The following is a 20,183-nucleotide window of genomic DNA, read 5'->3' as shown; positions in this document are numbered from 1 at the left end:
CCCACAATATTTAATGATTCTGTATTGTCCCCCCCCCCCAATATTTCGAGGCCTGCTACGGCACTGTTATGTGTTATTGTATTATACACATATTTCAAAAATCGGTGTTAGTGCAAATGAAGAATGACAGCTCTAGGGCCGACTGCTGTTTATGGTATTGATTATTTGTAAGAATTAAGCTAATGTAGACTAATCACATGATTTATCCATAGTTTTCTTCATTTAATAAAAAAAACAACAGTAAAGCTTTCATTTGAAAATTTGCATTTGCTGTGTGCACTGACAACGTTATTTGAAATAGGTGCACTTCTTGCAACTTTTCATTTTATTCTATTAGTTTTTTTTTGCTATATTAATTTTAGAGAGTAAAATTACTTGTTATACAATAGAAAAAACACACAAACAACATTTCTTACTACAGTTGAACCTCTATTAAGCAGCCCTCTATAATGGTCACCCTCCATTTAATGGTCTTTTACTAGAGCCCTGATTATTAACTTCCATATTTACTGTAAACATGATCCCTTTGTAGCTGTGTCAGGCCACATAACATTGGGGGGGGGAGGCACAATTCAGAAACATCAAAAAAATTATTGGGGTGGCAGGACCATGCCCCTACTGGTCATTTCGTTATAATTTTTGAAAATATTATGAGGGCATATGCCCCCAGTGACACAAGCCCTGCTACGGCCCTGTCTATTAAGCGGTTGCTTGGCTAGAAGTTTACCAAGTCTATAGTAATAGTTCCATTTGGCCAGATTTTCTTTTGAGGCTCAAATCGTCCTTAGACATCATACCAGGGGCGGATACAGGGGGGTGGATTGGGTGGATATCCACCCCCCTTTTTGAGTAAAAAAATGAAGTCACTTTTTTTGAAGATAATGAATATCTGAGGGACGGGAGGTACTCTCCATTTTCCTTCGCCTGCTTGACTTTGCTGACATGACAAACCCAATTCAGCGTGAAGCATTGTTAGATCTACCAAGAACCACTGGATCAGTTATATGCCGTCTATCCCGCCATTATCCACCCCCCATTTTAAAATCCTGGATTCGCCCCTGCCTACCATAACTTTAATGCATGTGTGTTACTGTTTTTGAAGGGTTAAATGTAGATCTCTTGTGATTACACATTTTGTCCATTTCGTGCTAATTGAGGAAACCTCTATTGAGTGGTCAACCTCAACTCCATCAGCTCATCAACCCTTTTCGTTACTGCATTTAATGGTTATCTGCTGTTTGATTGCTTATGGGTGTTTTGTATAAAGGTTGTTTTAATGTGTGCTTTGTTATGTGTTTGGGGCCATAATAGATAGTATTATGGACAAACCACCTACATTACTTCACTAAATAGTTAGGATATAGTATTGCTAAAGGGATTGTAGCAATAGTTGTTTTAATGTGTGTGTCATTATGTGTTTTGGGCCCGTATTATTTAGTATAACAACTTTCCAGTTAAGGCTGGGCCGTTCTTTTTAAGCATTTTAGGAATGAAAGTGTTCATAAGAATCTCCTAACTTTCAATGTACATGAAAATATAATACTTGAACTATTAATAGAGAATTACACCCATAATTCAGGCCCGTAGCCAGGATTTTGAGCGGGGTGGTTCGTTTTTTCAATTTAGCGGACCAAATTTCCGATATACCCCTCTCCTTGACTTATTACATTAGGCAATCAATCTTGTATTATTAATTTTATTAATAGGGTACTTTTTAACATATAGCGATAATAATAAAGATAATGATCATAAAAATAATTTTATTATCATTTTATAGACATATTGATATGCACGGTATATCTCCAGCCAAACGTTATATATTTTTGTTAACTCTGAGCGGACCTTCAAGCCGGGTGGGGGGTGGGGGGGTTCGTCCGAACCCCCCCTGGCTACGGGCCTGTAATGAATAACAATGCTGTTGATGGCCTTATTATGAACACAGTTTGATTCTGCATTTTAGAATGTATCACACTAACAAAACAATATTTTGCTGCTATCTGAGCCTCGACAGGTTTTTCGCCGGTCCCAAGAATTTCTTGAAATCATAAGCTGGACGTTTTTATATAAAAAAAGGTTCTCATGAAACAAAAATTGCATAACTGCATTCAAAGGTTAGGATATTTTTAAGGTTTTAGATTTCTATTAATAGTTTTGTAAGGTGTGTCTAATAATACCTTCGACTCTTTATCATAAAAGAGTAGATCATTACACATCAAGCTTTATAGTGTCTTTTTTTGTGTGTGTTAGTTCTCGCCCACTCTCCCTCCCCCATTTTACACTCCATTGTCGAGTCACACAAAGCATCCATTTGCATCGGTTAAATCAAGCGAGTAATGTAAGTCAGATAATTTTAATCAGGTATTGTTACTCAAGTAACGGACTTCAATTTTGAATGATTGTTTTTTCTATAGTTTTCTTGCATATAGACCGTTGAATTTACGAATGTAAAAAATGGCAAAAAGGGGCTGGTCGACATTCTTTAACGTTCGTCAGGTCCCCAATTACCTACCAACGAGTCAAGTCAAGTATCTGACACCTCAAAATGATACTCATCGTTTCGGTCATCCACCGTGGATGATTATTTTGTAGTTTTCTTACATTAATTCCGCCGTTTTGCAGTTGCAAGGAGACAAAGTAATGGCCCCGTTAGCGGCCCTGATACATCCATGGAGGAAGGCATGTTTTCTGAATTTTGCGTTGTACAATGGCATTTAAAAACAAAACCTCCCTGTAAGTCTTGTTTCTATTTTCTTAAATTCGCTTAGCTTGTAAGAGAATTTACTGAGCTCGACGTGGCGCGGAGAAACCTCGTACGCAGTCGCCTATAGTTTCGGGCTCCCTGTGTGCCCTCCCCTGAAATCGTCGGTGAAGAGGACTGGGCATAGGGCTGCCTGTGGACGAAATTGTAACAAAATGAAAGCAGTGGCATCTGACACGATAACGGATAACCGCTTTTTTACAGCATGCCGCATTTGAACCGCGAGAAAGTCGCGTCTAGACCTTAAGGCATTCTAGCTTGTGCGGTCGGGATCTACGGAATTGTTATTAGAATTCAGTTTTCAAATCTATTCTTGTTTGGATCTGGTGACACTCATGAAAAGTTAACGTAATTTGTTTGTTGGATGCATTTCTCTGGTCTGTTGCTCTTCGTGAAAAAGCGGATACACTACACTATTTGTCACATTTCTGTCATTTTTATCGTTCCGATATGTCATTCTTATCATCAACTTTTGGTTGGAAATATTGTAAACAAAATTTAAATCTTCTGGTAGCTTATGGCACTTGTAATTGGAATTTGTTTGCAGACTTCGCGTGTAGAATGGCATGGCGCAAATCTCAACATGTTTTATCATCCTTGTTTTTTATATTAAAACTGTTAAGAGTTCAGTAAAATATCTATGGGAATCGATTTTAACATCTGTTTGAAAATTTAGGGAGAGGGAGATTCGTATCATATATAAAAGCAATTAATAGAACTTTTAGTGAAGTGGTAATGTTGAAAATGAAGATATTAGATGACGTTTTGATACGTATTAGTAGTTATACCAAAATAAAAAAAAAATTTTGGTATACATTGTTGTTTTAGAAGCATATAATAGCTTCCGGAGATAAAATGGATAGGATGTTTAAGAAATAAATATATATACTCGTATATATATATATATATAACTAACGCCGTCTATCATATATCATATCATATATGATGGTTGAAGGTTTTCATAGAAAGTGCTCAATACTCGAAAGTAGAGCGGTGTATAGTGTTGGTTTGAGAAAAATACAAACTACATAGGTTTCCCTACAGGTCTGTTTCGTGGTTGCCCACTCATCAGGGGAAATCCCCCTATTGATAGAAAGTGGACGAAAAAAATAGGTGATATAATGTAAAATACACAGTAATGATTGTACTTATATTGAAAATAGGTACATTATAGTCCTCCCTAGAAGAAAATAGTTATAATCGATTATGAATAAGAAAAATAAGTAACCGCTGGTATCAGGGTTATATATTGGCCTTGTTAACCCTATCGTTTACGAAGTAGACATGACTTAGTTGGCCACGAATGATACCAATGAACACAATTCAATGAATGAAAGCAATGACTGACATAAATTTTTAGTTCGACGATAATCGTGGCACAATGGCATAGCTCAACACTCGTAGTAATCGTTCCTTATAGATGCTTTATCCCAGGGTTATTCCCAAACGGCGTTAGTTGTGATTCTACACAACGTGGGGTAAATCCTTAAAAAATCAAAAATGGATAATGGTCTGTTCTTTTCTGCTCCAGACATCATCCCCACTTGACATAATGATTTTTACGCCCACCTATTTTAAATCCACTCTTCAAGGCAACTAATAGCACATATTCCACACCTCATCCTACGCTTTATTTGTTAGTAGGCCCATCGCGCCTGAACACACGCTTAGACCGACCTCACCTAGACTATCGGAACTCTCTCGAACGCCAAATTTTCACGGGGACAATTTTCACTACGACAGCCAACCGAGTTAAATGGCCTTACAATTCCGACATCTCTGTGTTTGAGAGACCCCGTCCATTAGACTCTGTGATCTTTCTGTTTTCTTTAAATGACGTCCTATTAAAAGCGCAGTATAGGAATACTGAAAAGGAAAGGCTAATGTCTATGTGTGGGCACACGCGTTAAGAGGTCTCTAATGTTTTCATACAAGACTTGCACTCATAATGGCGCGATGAGAGGTATTCATCCTTATTGTTCGCTAATGAGTAGACGAAAAGAGGAGGAGTGATCGTCCTACGCGTAGCACCAGTTGTTTGTAGTTTATCGGGATGCCTGTGGGTGGAGCCAAATACTTTGAATGTTTGCACCGAGACTATTGGACCGTTCGCCGCTATGAAAAGAATCCATATAAAGAACCCGCTTTCCCTAAAGTTTAGAGCGCCGCAGAAGCCGGCTTGTTACAACAACTAAGAGAGACCCATTTGACGACTCAAGTTAAATTTGGAGCTCGGAGGGTTCGTAGGCTTAAAGGTGTCTTGTCTACATAGGTGTGTGTGTGTGTGATTAGCGCGATATGTATCGCGTATTTGTGGCGGTCTTGCTGTTGTGTGAGGCTATAGGTGCTCCTTTGAGACACTATCACAGACAGGGCAGGTCGAGTGCAAGTGATACATGGATACGCGACGCATCAGACATCACCTTTTCGTGGATTCCCGATCTTGAGCCGAGCAAGGGCCGCACTGCTCACGAATCAGAAATCAACATTTCTCAGTCGAGCGTGAGACATGGTAAAAAGGCGCCGATAACACATCGATCAAGCTATGAGACACTCTGGTCTAACGGGTCCAGGACTCTTTCGGTATTACCTGACAGCGTGCTGAATGGGAGCTCGGAAATAGTCGAAGCTTCAGAAGCGATTGTGGGAGATGACGGCGAGATATTGACGAGCGATAGCGCTTGGCGCGGATCCCGTTATCGGCGTCTGATTTTCCCGCCAGATAGTCGCATCCGTGTGAACACTACGCTAGCGGCGCACACGTTCCCCTTCTCGGCGTCTGTGAAGCTCTCCACTGGATGTAGCGGCACGCTTATCTCGCGTCAACACGTTCTCACCTCCGCGCATTGCGTTCATAACGGAAAAAGCTATCTCCAGAGAACCAGCGCGCTTCGCGTGGGATTCCTCAAGCGGTCAGGGAAAGTACGCTGGGTCGAAGTCCGGTTTGTACGCATCCCGCAAGCTTGGACACGTGTTCAGCACGTGCGCAACGACTTCTCGGTGCTCGAGCTACAGCAAACGCACAAGCGAGACTACTTCAACCTCGCTGTCGCAACCAAGGCGGGCTCAAGACTCCAAGTACACTTCAGTAGCTTCCCGGGAGACAAGCGGTCCAACACGCTCTGGTATGCGCACTGCAATGCGCAAATTCTCACCGACAGCATCATCAGTCGCTGCGACGCGTCTCGCGGAAGCTCCGGTGCCGGCGTCTATACGAAATACCGACGGGTGAACAACGAAGATCGTCGTGCTCTTATCGGCATCCTCTCGGGTTCGGGATCAGCCACGAACTCTAAAGGACGCATTCGGAAGTTCAATGCTGCTACGAGGATTACTGAAAACATTTCGCGACAGATTTGTGTATGGACGGGATTTTCACCGAACTGTGTGTCTTGGAAACAGAGAAACGTAAACACACGAAGAAATTCAAGAGATTAACACACGTCTAATCAGAAGACAAGAATATTTAAGCATATTTATTGTGTATCATATTGCTAGTTCTGTATACTTTATCAGTTGTTATTTCACCGACATTGTATTGTCAAGAAATTACATTTCTCGTATTATTATATTATCAAGAACCAACGCTTCTTATATTTCTTTTAGTGTTGCGCTGCATATTCGAGTCCTCCCCCCACGCCCCTTTCCTTATCATCAATTCTTTCACTGACCTTATTATGACATTTCAACCTGTCTAAATACTCACCAGAAAAACATACGCTTCCGGCGTGAAAATCTAGGAATGAAAGGCACAGGGGTTTGCGATGGACTATGTTGAAGAGTGGTGGTGGAGAGAGGTGTGTGCGTGCGTACGTGTGTGTTGAGGGGATTTTAAGCGATAGGGGGCGGGAAGGAGGTCTGCCATCAATAAGACCGTTTTTTCTTAGGTAACTCGCTCGCAGTGGTACTCATTTCAACCGAGTCTTTTTAATGATCCATTTAGAAATCGCCCCAAGGAAACGTGTTTCTACAAAGCTTTAAAACTCATTGTCTCCCCTCTTTCAAGGAAGATATAAAACTCATATGCAACTATTGAAATACTTCATAATTTAAACGTCATCTCTCTTTGTACACACCCTATGCTACGCAGCCATATATGCTAAATACATGATGTTACCTCTTAAAAATGTAAGGGAGAAAAACAATACGCGATAGAAATAGAAAAATATTGAGGCATTACAAACACTACCTATTAAAGCATCAGAAAGGGTCAAGTTGATAAGACTGATAAATGCGCTTTCCCCGCGCGTCCCTCGCTACGAATTGAGATGATCGTATCTCGTGCGGCGAGAATATGCGTCACGTGTTGTGAAACAAATTCTACAAAACGAAACATGTTGCGTATTGAAATGAGCTTTATTTATTCGCGTGCGCATTGAAAAGCCTTTCTTTGCTATTGCCTTTTTGATAGAAAGTAATTTCAGATGATTTTAGCGACTAGTGACAAATGTAGTTGACACTGACTTATTATCAGATCATCGGGTTTGAAGGGAATTCTTAAGATATCATCATTTTTAAATTAATCGTAAGAGGCTAAAAGGTATTCCATGATGTCATTCCAAGGCAATGCAGAACTATTGACGGTGTTGTCACACAAAGAGTGTGGAAAAATCATCCCGATAGGGGGAGGGGTCAATGACATTGCAAAGCACTGAATTTAAGCTATCGTTCCAGTCTCTGTTCTTTCGTTGGGTTTTTGTTCGCTTGTTCCAACTGTACGGTCAATTGTCCCATATTTTTCCGTCGGTCTGAATGTCCGCCGTTTATTTCTTGTCGTCTGTCTTTGTATTAACTGTCTTTCAAGTTTTATCGTATGTCTGACAGGTTGGTCAGTCTTCTCGTCTGTCTACAGTCACTCATTATGTCTTCTCGTCTGTTGTCCCGTCGGTCTGTCTTTAGTCCGTCTAACTGTTTTCCCGTCTTTATAGTCCGTCGGTCCTTGGGTCTGTCCATAGTCTGTCGGTCAGTCTTTTCGTCTGTCTAGTCCGTCGGTCTGTCTGCTGTCTAGTCCGTCGGTCTGTCGTCTTCTCGTCTGCAAGTCTAGTCCGTCGGTCTGTCTAAATCCGTCGGTCTCTAAAGTCCGTCGGTCTGTCTATAGTCCGTCAATCTGTCTATAGTCAGTCGGTCTGTCTAGTCCGTCGGTCTTCTCGCTTGTCTGGCTGTCGTTTTCTTGGCCTTCGGTCTGTCAAGTCTAGTCGGTCGAATACGTAGGCTTGATTTTAACTCCCTTATGTATGCCCGCACCGTCCCCCCCTTGGGACCGATGAGGCCTAGCGACTAAGTCCATCAAATTCGTAGTTTTGACCCCAAAAAGTATGGAAATGGCGCGTTGTCAATCAACACCCAAAGTTTGGTTGTATTCGCGCTACACCCAAAACGAGACAATATATTTTGAATTCTTGACGGTCTCAAATTTTTATTTAGAATTTATCGAAGAGGTATACCGACTATAAACAAACTGATATCAAGACATCAGACAAGTTTTGGGTATACATATTTATTTCATCTTATATATCTTATATATATATATATATACTTACAGAGTTTATTGTATATAAATAGATCATTTGAATACAATACATTTTTAATAATAAAATGTCAAAAGTAAAACAGGATAATCGTATGTTTGTCAACCAGCAATCATATCATGCAGATGAAACCCTTTTCAATAACTTCAGAAACCACTGAATCTGTGGTAATCTTTTGTATTGTCTGTTATAATCTCCTCTCTTATTTCTTTAGAAGTTAGTCGCAATACCATATGAATCTTGTTATATCGTACAGGGGAGGTTCCAGGATTTCAAAATGGGAGGTGGATGATGGCCGAATAGACGGCTTATAACTGATCCAGTGGTTCTTGGTAGGTCGCATAGATCTTACATACTTTACGTTTAATTGGATTCGTCGCGTCAGCAAAGTAAAGCAGGCAAGGCGCATGGACAGTAGTACCTCCGACATTTATTTTGTAAACAAAGTGACTTTTTTTACTCGAAAAGGGGGGGTGGGGTGGGTATTCACCCAATCCACATTATTTCCTGTATCCGCCCCTGTCGTATGTCGATTTTCCTCATCGATACCGAGCCAGAGTACAATGTCCCAACCTTCAACCACCCTCGCCTCCCCCTCTTTCACCTCCTTATCCCTTTGTCCAAAAATCCCTAAAATACGTTCTTTCTTTCTCTCAAAAAAGTTCAAAATAGTAGTTCTCAATACTGTACATAGATGCCCCATTGAAAATATGGAGAGAGTTCAGTGAGTTGATATCATTTTGACACAAAATATGATATAAAAGCTGGATTTAAACAAAACAAAAATTGATCGTAAACAAAAAAAACTTGTGGATAATTCAGTAAAGTTAAAAAATAGTATCACCCAGAAACCGCCATCGATTATGTACGATATAATTCTTTTAGGTAACTAGTCCTGTTGCGCTAGTAGCGCAGTCTTGTCTAGCTGACAGCCATAAAGAAGAAGGGAAAGGTCACCTCTGCTAGCCTGACATGTGTAGGCTTTTAGTTAAGAGGGGGGTTTGATTAATTGTGGATTCAAATGCATCTCACGCACGCGTATTGCATGCTCCCGCGTTCTTCATCCACGAACAAATCTGAGCAGACTTTAGTGGCGTGAGCTTGGTGGCGATGTTAAACCGGCGATCTCTCTTGTTCTTGAATCGGACGGTCCCGGAACCCGAGAGCACTCCGACGATGATCCGATTGACTCCGTCTCCGCTAGGCTTTGGCGAGAGTACGTATACGCTGGCTCCCGAGCTACCAGGCTTGGAATCACAGCGACTGAGGATCACGTGGTTCAAGGGCCGAGCCTTGCAATACGAGTACCACATGGAGTTGCTCGGCTTGTCCTGGTGAAACGCCAGGAAGTGTGACGTTATATGCCTTCGGGTCTGTAGCATTGAGCCATGATCCATGGTCACGCGTTTACTTGCGTGACGCAGTTTCAGCACAGCGTAATCAAAACTGACGTCACGCTCTTGTGTCCATCCCTGCGGTACCCGGATGTACTCTACTCCTGCCCAACGAATTTTGCCATTTTTTCGTGGGAACCCGACTTTAACGCTTTTTGCGCTGATGATGTACTCTGAGGAGTCGTGAACACAATGTGCGGACGTGAGAACGTGTCTTGTAGAAATAAGGGTTCCGGTACATCCGGTAGAGATGTGGACGATGGACGAAAACGGAGTTCGTCGCACGGCTCGAATCGGGATCTCTAGTCGTGTATCGGCGCCAAAGATCCGACGTCGAAAACGTCGACGTCGAGAGAAATCGGTGACGACAGCTTCGATGTCTTTCTGTAAAATCGGTTCGTCGTTGTCGAGAAAGTCTTCGGGGTCGTCACTAGTGTTCGTGTTTCCTGAGCCCTCTCCACTTTGCCTCGTAGCCGTAGTTGTATTCTCGACTTTTACTAGCGTCAAGGTCAGGTTTCCGTCTCTCCAAAACGTCTCGTAGTTGAACCTTTCGACTGCTTTCGTCGACTTTTCATAAGCGACGACCTCGGTCGGTAATTTCCATGGTACATTATGCGGCGGGTTTTCCACGTACATTGCCTTTCCGAGAAAGATCGTCTTCACATCTTTAATCGGAAGCCCTGGCTTAACAGCGCTAGGCAGACTTAGTGACGAAACTCGACGATCAACGCAGTAAATCGATAACCACACGACCAAAAATTCGAACAGTTTCATGATTTTTGAGTGTCGACTCTGACTGTGATCTTTAGCTCGGTCCGAACTTTTGAATCAATGTGATGTTTACCTCTGACTGCATCATGCGGCAAAAAATTAAACTATACAGTGAACTTACTGCCTGAATAAGCAGTCCATATCTCTGCGCCCAGCCAATCAGCGCGCGCGCTTTTGTGTTTATTAACTCTAGCTTGCAGGTGCGTATAGTTTCTGTAATGAATTAATACTTCAAGCCCATGTTTGAAGATTTGTACATGAGCAAGTTGATATACTCTAGTAATCAAAGAGTTATGCAGATTTTTTGCGAGGGCTGTGAGGTGGAAATTTTATGAGTGGTTATGACGGATTCATAGAGCGAGCAATGATTATCGAGAATATTCTGCGGTTAGATTACGCAAAAAGGAACGGTGCTATTGAAGCAGTTTCCCTATCCATTTAATAGCGATCAGTCTCTTTGTCGAATAACGATGGAAGTACTGATATCAATTGAGTGCATTTAACACTAAAAGCGTTGCGAATCGGCACGTAAATTGAATAATCATGATTAGTTTTGTGATCGTACGTACACCGTTGCACCGTTAGGCTGTCAGAGGTTTTCTGTTAGTTTGTGTGGGTGTTTCTGCGCACGACTGCGACTCCAGGGGATAATAGTTAGCATGAAATCAACCATTTTCATTTAAAAATGTCCGCATGGTAGGGTTTACAGCCGGAAATGGCACAAAGTTTTGTCATAATTGTTCCCTACAGCAGGATTTAAATGAAAGGGTCCATAAATTGTACCAGTTAACTGATCCCGTCAAACACGCGTCAATCATTAAGCGCTTTGCTTTCATCGTCGATTTTAAGCCATTACCAACTTTTAATCAGGCAACTTTGTTGTTTTGGAAATATTAGTTTTTCTATTATTAGTCAGTGTTCCGTGTCACCATTGCAAATGTGTGAGTTCATCGAACGGCTCAGTGTGATGCCGCGTGACTCATCCCCTTAGAGCAATTTTCACATCACATGCTTATTCTAGATAGCAGATAAACCTAATGGGGTGGAAAAACAAAGACCTTTTCAAGCTGTACGCGAGTTTTAATATTGGTCCCTTTTCTGGTGAAAATTGACCAAACTCTGAAGTTTACGAATAAATGATAATGAACGAAAGTAACCAAAACATTGTTTTGTGCTTGTTTTGTTTATGATAAAAATACGTGTAACTCAGCGGCAGATCATCAACATATTTCTTAATTAAGGAGCTCCATCATTAGACCACGTTTGTGAATCCGTGTTTTGCCGTCCTCTTTTCGTACGTGGGAGTACCGGTTATTGGGTTTTCAGAGATTTGATTAAAGCTTTCCCTACTATTCTGATTTTATTTAATTATGTGCCTTATTAGTTCAACAATTTTAAAAAGTCTCTTCCAGCCACCATTTTGTCATCCAAGCAAAGTAATGATTTCGATTGAATTTGGCGAATGAACATAAGATTGTATGTTTTGATGGTTATTTCGAGATTTTTTCTCCAAATTTGTCTTCCAATGCTGTTTAAAAATAATAACAAAGGTGCAGCTGACAAGAGCTCTTTAACAAACAGCTCACTAGATGGAGGCGCCTTGATTTGCTTTAGAAAAGATTTAGAGGGGGTGAGGTGGGGGGCACTTTAGAGAGCAAAGGTTGCCGATTTTGGACTTTTATTAAAATTGAACCGGAACAGTGAAATACTACTATGGACCTCACCAGGCGTTCTTCTCTAGACTGATTCGTTCTATCAAACAAAAGATAAAAGAAAAAGTCGACAACAACGCAGATTTATGTTTTTTAGAACGATATTTCGGTAGGCCAATACATGCCTTCTTCAGGTTAAAAATTGGTTACAGTGGAATGTTACAGCTAGTATATGTACAAAGTTCATTGATGATCAACTAACAAAAGATAAAGATAGCAATTGAGTAAGGAGTAACTTAAGGAAGATGGTTAATAGGGTTAGAGTGGTGGCGGATGGGGTCGCGGTTGCTTTGTACATATACTAGCTGTAACATGCCACTGTAACTTATTTATAACCTGAAGAAGGCAGGTATTGGCCTCAAAAACATAAATCTGCGTTGTTGTCGACTTTTTCTTTCAAAGGTTTTATTAATTAATCAACTGTCGACGCAGACTACAAGGTCCGACGCACACCAGCAGGTAGAGGCTGTCCGGTGGTTTCTTCCTACGTTTTTGTAAAAAAAAATGTTTTAAAAGCTCGTGCACAATACACCGTTTTTACACCGTGGTAGAGCTGTGGGCTAGAATGCGCAGTAAAATATACTATCTTTATATTTTGCTGTTACCTGTTGTCAGTTTTTGTTTTAGTTGTCCGTTTAGTCATGTGTAGTTTAACAGTTTGTCACACTTTACAGTGTAATAATCTTTTTTCCCATTTTGTATCTTCTTTGTGCGTTTTATATAGTGTTTTTCAGATTATATACAACATGAATAGTAAGAACATAAGATAGACTACTTGTACGTTTGTTATGCTACCCTCGTAAAAAATATATTAATTGTAGAAAGTCAATTCGGTAATGACGTCATCTTTTGTCGCGCCAGCATTTGCTCGCTTATAAACTTTGTTGTCTTTAACACGCATTAAACACACGCATATGAAGATGAAACTGCTGGTATAGGATAGTTCCTCCATTACATTTATTCTTTAGTTTCTTCTTTTTCATTTCGCTATTTTCTTAACCAATTAGAACTGAAATAACTTTTAAAATGCTAAGAACATTTTGAAATCTGGTTAAACCTTCTCTTTCAATAACTTTAAATGGTTGTCCCATCGCGCAATTCAACAGCGCGCGGGTATTGGGGGCGACTTTTGATAGTCACCTCACATGGAAACCTCATGTGGAACATGTGTAAAAGACTCAATAGCCGAATATCAACTCTAAAGCTCCCTTCTCAGCAAAAGCTCGAACAGAACAATGCCACCGTTCATGCTAACATTCACAGCCAGTTCCTTTACTGGCTATGTAGCGCGCGCCAAATCTTGTAGCAGTGACAAAATGTTCTCGGATAGTTTCGTGTCGCGCCCTCCAAAATATCTCGCGTGCTTAATGTTCTTGGCAGTTGCTAAACTAGAAAACATTGAGGAGACATGTCGCACGCTACATGTTGCGCTCAACGTGTCTCCTAGTTTAGCCAGGCCTTTCCAGTCGTGTGGAGCATGAAGATACCATGAGTAAATAATGTATCTCTTTATTATTCATCTCTTTATTATTTATTAAAACCGCATTGTCACCAGTTTACTTCCGGTGATTACGTAACAATCTCTGATGATTTTCAACGGAAACTGCGGAAAATATTTCAAAATTTTAAAAGCATTGTGTCCTTTGGAAATTTCTTCGAGGATTTGAGTGATAATTTAGAGCGGATGGCCCGTTTTATAGCGCGGATTCTAATAGATTCTTTTGTCTTTTGACGGTTGAGGTTTCCGACGGACCTCCGGAAGTAAACTGGTGACAATGCGGCTTTAAGTCCTCCAAATCTCTGATATAATTACAAAAATATAGATATTATTAAAACCATATAGATATGTAAAACTATTTACAGTCATCGGTTGCACATCTGTCATAGTGAAGATGCCGTTCTCTTTGCGTACTAGAAGACGGAAAGCATTTGCTGGCTTTGCGCATGCTCACGGCTGCTTCCCATTGCCACTTTGATAAAGAGTCAACGATGCCACGTGATTATTGGGCATCACCTGGAGAAACACATCACGATCAGACGCATCCTCGGGGTCCCTGTGGTGGTGATGGTGGGGGAGGGGGGTGTAATCGTATATTTGTGTAACGTGGAAGGAGATCTTACGTATTATATTTTATTATAATTTTTTTTTTTGGGGGGGGGGGGGGGTGTAATGTATTTCTTAAACTTTGCCTGGTGTTTTCTATGGGCGTAGAAAACGTCGCATTAATTTTTTGGGGTTCAACATTTTACCCCGCGTTAGAAAGAATACTTTTCTGATAACATTCTGTAAGCAGAAGGACGGTGTAAAGGGAATTTTTATTGGGTTAAGTGTCAAAAAGTCAGATAGTTTTGTATGTTCGAATTTGGCGTGTTCGGAATTGTGTATGATTTATCTCGGTAGTATTGGAATATCAACTCACCTCAAAGACCATGTGTTGTAGATTGTAGCAGAATGTTGATCCAAAGGGGTTGGTCGTGTTGGTCGATGAAGCCCTAATCGGTAAAGACAGAAGACGTGTTGTTAGATCGCTTGGGATATTACTGGCCTATATGTGGCGATCCGAAGGGAGCGGAAGATATTATTTCCCACACCTGCCATGTGCGTTTGGTGAGATTTTTATTATATATAAAAAAAACGTATGCCATAAAAGGTAAAAATGGAAGAAATCTCATTGTTCTTAGTAAAAAAAGTCGGAAACAGTGACACTATTTGCTAAGCATATCAAGAATGTGCTTAAGTATAAAAAAGCTTGACCCCATTGACTTTAGCGCATTTTTACTCTTCGATAAATTACTAATAAACATTACCTGTTCAGGACAACAGGGGCTTCAAGAGGCTTCCCAAGATAGTCCTGCACACTGTCCCACTGAACAGAGAACGCAGGGTAAATTAAAGACGCATCAACGAAGATATTCAAGTACCACTTCTTAGTATTGCCAACATGATGCAACACAGAACCCTGGGTGCCTGTCATAGTGCAATGTGCTCTTCCATGACCAAATGTCAAAATTTAAGAAAGCTAGCCAAATCGCTTGAGAGAGTCACGGTTGACATAACAAGGATGGCTCCGCCATTATCTGATGTGCACTGAAGATAAAGTTTATGCGAATGATATAGCAGGTTTCTCGAATCCTTATTGGCCTACTTTACAAAACAGTCGAGGTGGCCACGGTAGCGCGCGTCGCATTGTAACGCGTAGATAACTGTTCATAGAAGGTGGCCACGCTAGCGCGCGTCGCATTGTAACGCGTAGATAACTGTTCATAGAAGGTGGCCACGGTAGCGCGCGTCGCATTGTAACACATAGATTTCTGTTTATACAAGGTGGTCACGGTAGCGCGCGTCGTAAAGAAACAAAAATTACTATCAATAGTATACCTTACTACAAGGAGTCATCACAAAGGGTGTGTCTTCATCAAGTACGGACCCTGTTAAATCAAATACAGGAAAATGAAGTGCCAAATCATAATCCGAGAGACGAGGGATTTAACGTCTCCTATACGTAAGCTACAACAGCTGAAGGTTGGACTGGCCGTACCTTTAGAATCTCGGGATATCTGGATCTTGAACTCGCACCTTTGGTACCTGACGGCGAAATCAGGGGAGAAAGGTAAGGCGAAATCAGGGGAGAAAGGTAAGGCGAAATCAGGGGAGAAAGGTAAGGCGAAATCAGGGGAGAAAGGTAAGGCGAAATCAGGGGAGAAAGGTGAGGCGAAATCAGTCTGACATGTCGGTAATTTCGTGGGAGTTTAAGATAAAATAAACACAAGCTGGGGAATTTTGCCTAGCACATTCTTATAGCGGGTACAATATATACATTGGCCTTCGAAGAGGTCACTGTAGCACTTATTTCAAAACGAGTGACAGAGACCTCTTTAAAGGAGGGTACTATAATGAACTGTTCTTACATATTGAAGTTGTAGTGCCCAGGAAAATTCGTATGAAGTATGAATTTCTTAACAATATGGCTGCACGCATCGAAAAGGATGTCCTAAAAAGAGAAAATTGACGCACTTCGCTTAATGAAAAGAGGTATCTGACTAAATGTTACAATGATTAAATTAACAGGAAAAACTCCTATTATCGTCAAGTAATCATTGGTACAGTACATAACTCTTCAATAAAAATTAATCTCATGAAAATGTGGCACTCTTCTGACTATGGGAAAACTATAAGAATTTGATACTTGTCACCCATGGGAATGCAGCAATGGTAACTTACCACTCCAAGTGTGAAGTAATTGTAGAAGTAGTCAGACGTTTTAGATGGTGCGAGTTTGTGAGGAGATGGAGCATGAATTCGCATCTGAAAAAAAGAGAATTGGCTTGAGCTCACATTATAAATAATAGACAGTTGTAGCCGCCATACTATTGTGTGTTGTTTTGTTGATGTTGTTCTAGAGACCTAATGGTCAAGCTGGCTGGAGAAAATTAAGAATAGAAGAAGGCTGTTACCTTATCTTCAGCCTTGTAATAAACTTTGCAAGGAGACCCCAACGAGCTAAGCACATCCTGAGAAGAAAAAAAAATGTTTTAATAAATCATCTGATCTTCACTCAAATTAAGCCTAATTCAACCATCTCTCCTGCCTATACATGGTGAATATTTAAGGAAATAGGAAAAAAGAAATCATTCTTCTTGATACCAAGTAGTTAAGTTGTTTCTTTTTCCCAGGGGATGTCACACCCTTGTAGTTCAGTTAAACTTCTGGCCCACAGCCAAGTGAAGTGATTCATGTATCAATTTAGACAACCATCTTAATCTCGTCCTAGCTCCCAATGGTACACAGTTTTCTATCATTTGAGCAGACCTTCACGCTGAGTGGGACGATTCTTCAGCCCCTCCCCCCTCCCCTGGCTACTGGCTGCCTTAACTTATTATTCTGGTGCCAAGTGGTAAGGCCCTCCCATGAACCGTTTTTAGGTGGAAAAACGGTGATGTGCCAAAGACAAAAATTGTTTGTTATTTTTCTTCACACCTGGCAGGAGTCTCCAAACATCACTGTCCTCTCAAATGTTCTTCTCCTCAACTCCAAGATTTTTCCTGGGCCCATACCTTAATAAAAAAGGAGCATAAAAACGACATTCTATTCTGCATTATTGGCAATTTATTTTTTGTCTAGGGTTTTGGGATTGGAAATATGATAAATATAAATATACATAATGCTGATGATGATGACAATGACCAAGACAATGACGACGATGACCATTATGTTTTTCATACCCTCTGCAACCAAGAAGAACTTCAGTCCTTGCACATCTTCCCCATCCTTGATGACATCAACACTTTCGGCAAAACAGTTGCCATGGAAACACTGCAGGGGAAGTGGTGGTGCCCTGTAAAGACAAAAAAATCAGGTCATTTACATAAAAATATAAAAAGAAAATAATGAAACACTTTTCTAATTAAGCTAGTGAAACTGAAATACTGACAGGACTGAAAAGTCATAATGAGCTCTCCCTACTTATCACAGACACAATTACTATCCCACGGATGTCCATGATAGAAATGTATGACCCTTCTCTTTGTCAAAAAGAGGTTCATACTTTGCATCAGCTATGCTGTTGCCATGGTAGATTGACATGCGAGAAACAGTTGGTGATGCACCAGATAAGAACTTCAGGGAGCCAAGGCCATGCGTGTAGTAAGGCTGAGATAAAAATAAGAAAACAAATAAGAAAAAAGCTTGAGACATTATATAGCATATGGTATGAATAAGAAACTATATACCGATAAGTTGCTGAAAAACTATGTGGACTGCATAGGCATGGTTGGATCAGGGAAATAAATCAACAAAAGGTAGAAATTACTTTTTTGCCTCTGTGAAAACAGGGCAGTTTTGCTGATGCTTAAAAGGAACACAGCACACTAACAGCATATGGGGCCTCATTCTAGTATCTTGAACACCAAATATTGTACATTTGTTGCAACTTGTTTTTTAGTGAAAAAACTGACAAAGGGTAATGCTCAAAATGCTGGCGAAACTTTTTTTACACGAGCCATAAAACAGACCATCTTAACCTATGGGTGTTGATTCATTTCAATAACATAGCATAAACATTCAAAGTTAGTATACCACAAGTAAGTTAATTTACCTCAAATTTCGAGTCGATAGGGAATGAGAAGGATAGTCCTCTGAAGTTCAGGATGAAGAGCTGATGACTTGGATCATAAACTACACAAATAAATCCCATGATTGTTATTACAAGAAGGTGGCACCTTGTGTATACTAAATCACATTGTTATAACAAGGAGGTGGCACCTTATGTATACTAAATCACATTCAGTAACATACCACCAGGATGAGTTGCGCCAAATGACATGTCAATCTGTTCAATGGTGGGCTGGACTTGTGGAGAATTGAAGTGAACCCCACTGATAAGGAAAATAACAGTAATGACAATAACATACATATGTTATAAAAAAATTGATTAGGTCACACAAAGTTGAAAGCCCCTCTCTTGTATGATCTCTCAGCAAGCTTTACAACAGAATAAACTTGAATATTTTGACTTAGAAATTACCTTCCATCCCTCTCCCTAAAAATCACTTACCAATACTTCAGCTTCACCTTGCTCATGTTGTTTACTTCAATTATCTGAAAGTAAGAAAAGGATTATCTATCTCATGAGAATCTAATGGCAGTCCAGTAGGCCACACCCCATCTCAGAGATTTTGGTTCAAAATATGAAAAAGGTACACAAGGAACTTCATGGAAAGAAAAACATAGATCCCTTCCACAAAACCTACCTTTACAAACCAACTTTCTTTTTTATAACAAATCATAAAACTTGAATAAGATGGTTGAGTTGCTAGCAGTTGTTCAGTGGATTTCTCCACCCCCCCCCCCCCCCCCAAGGCTACATTGGCACCCCTAGGGTCCAACCAGAGACAGACAAATTACACCCAATACAGACAGGAAGGAGGCTAGTTCTAGCAGTTTGGTATGATATATTTGGGAACAAAGCCTCACCCCATGCAATTCAAATACTGGGCAAGGGCCTGTACCAGACAATTGGCTCAGGGAAATATATGACCCCCTCCCCCACACCATCAAAATAAAGCAAAGGGAAATAGGGGAAGAAAGAAACCAGGATGTGCATTAAATACAATACAATACAATACACTTTATTTAACAAGGGTTTCATATTTAACCTTTTACAGTTTTTTTAATATTTGACATTAAAGGTGGACTATAGAAAATAAATATCTCATAAGGCTTTTCAAAACTAAAAATTAAGTGTCTGTTACAGATGATGGTGATAGTAGTGATGGTGATGATAGCAATGCATTCATCTTATCATGAAAGGGAAAGGTTACCTTGAGTCTCTGTCCAACAGAGTCAAACACCAATCTGATCCCATCATTTGGCATATTCAACACAAGATCCATGGCTAGAGGATTCTAAAAAAAATATCCGAGTTCAAATACTGGACCGTACTGGATGCATCCATACTGCAAGACTTTTCGTGACGGAGAAGTGGAATTTGTATTATACTGGCTGTTAATTGCAAAATCTGGAAATTATACAATACAAGCGAGAGAGAGAGAAAGATTATATAAGATACATATCCGACTTGCTTACCGCCTCGCTATACATCACTTGAACATTTCGAATGACACGACATTGTCGCTTCAAAATCTGCACACATTGAGCAATAGGCATTCCTAAAACCAAAAACAAAATTCAAGAGTCCTTCTATAAACCTTTTTAATTGTGCAAGAAAAAGAGCTTCAAAATATCTAAAAAAAATGCTAATTGGAGCAACGCAATATCATTTTTTCTCAACAGAAAACTCACCCAAAACAAACTCCCATTGCTCATTTCCAAGCGATCGCTCTGGCACAACTTCTAAATCCAGCATTTTGCAAGCTTTTCTGGTGATTTCACCTCGAATTTTGTGTGTCTACGATGCCATTTTGCAGTCTTTTCCTCGAGAAAAAAATTGACATCATCGCGCCATTTTGGACACTGCAAGAGCCACTGTTATTGTTTACATGCGCAGCGCATTGTGAAGAT

General features: G+C 40.4%; 3 protein-coding genes across 3 annotated transcripts; 1 reads left to right on the top strand and 2 right to left on the bottom strand.

The window, feature by feature from the left end:
• Positions 1-31: 31 nt before the first annotated feature.
• Positions 32-6,968, top strand: LOC5505174 (serine protease 23). The gene has a single exon (XM_032373545.2). It carries the CDS (start codon positions 5,057-5,059, stop codon positions 6,194-6,196), a length of 1,140 nt encoding a protein of 379 aa, XP_032229436.1. The 5' UTR covers positions 32-5,056; the 3' UTR covers positions 6,197-6,968.
• Positions 6,969-9,314: 2,346 nt separating this feature from the next.
• Positions 9,315-10,454, bottom strand: LOC5505175 (serine protease 23). The gene has a single exon (XM_001625977.1). It carries the CDS (start codon positions 10,452-10,454, stop codon positions 9,315-9,317), a length of 1,140 nt encoding a protein of 379 aa, XP_001626027.1.
• Positions 10,455-13,656: 3,202 nt separating this feature from the next.
• Positions 13,657-20,169, bottom strand: LOC5505149 (phagosome assembly factor 1). The gene is made up of 17 exons (XM_032373576.2): positions 19,965-20,169; positions 19,749-19,831; positions 19,484-19,567; positions 18,718-18,761; positions 18,459-18,538; positions 18,259-18,338; positions 17,710-17,813; positions 17,387-17,499; positions 17,142-17,218; positions 16,619-16,675; positions 16,386-16,469; positions 16,073-16,155; positions 15,703-15,749; positions 15,543-15,592; positions 14,972-15,030; positions 14,584-14,656; positions 13,657-14,177 (listed from the first exon to the last, which is right to left on the bottom strand). The coding sequence occupies exons 1-17, from the start codon at positions 20,026-20,028 to the stop codon at positions 14,112-14,114; spliced, it is 1,248 nt and encodes a 415-aa protein (XP_032229467.1). The 5' UTR covers positions 20,029-20,169; the 3' UTR covers positions 13,657-14,111.
• Positions 20,170-20,183: the final 14 nt, after the last annotated feature.

The sequence above is a fragment of the Nematostella vectensis genome, chromosome 13 (genome assembly GCF_932526225.1).
Source record: "Nematostella vectensis chromosome 13, jaNemVect1.1, whole genome shotgun sequence".
In the NCBI taxonomy this organism is placed as follows: domain Eukaryota; kingdom Metazoa; phylum Cnidaria; class Anthozoa; order Actiniaria; family Edwardsiidae; genus Nematostella; species Nematostella vectensis.
The sequence above is the reverse complement of the archived record's forward strand: the minus strand, read 5'-3'. Positions and strand labels throughout refer to the sequence as shown.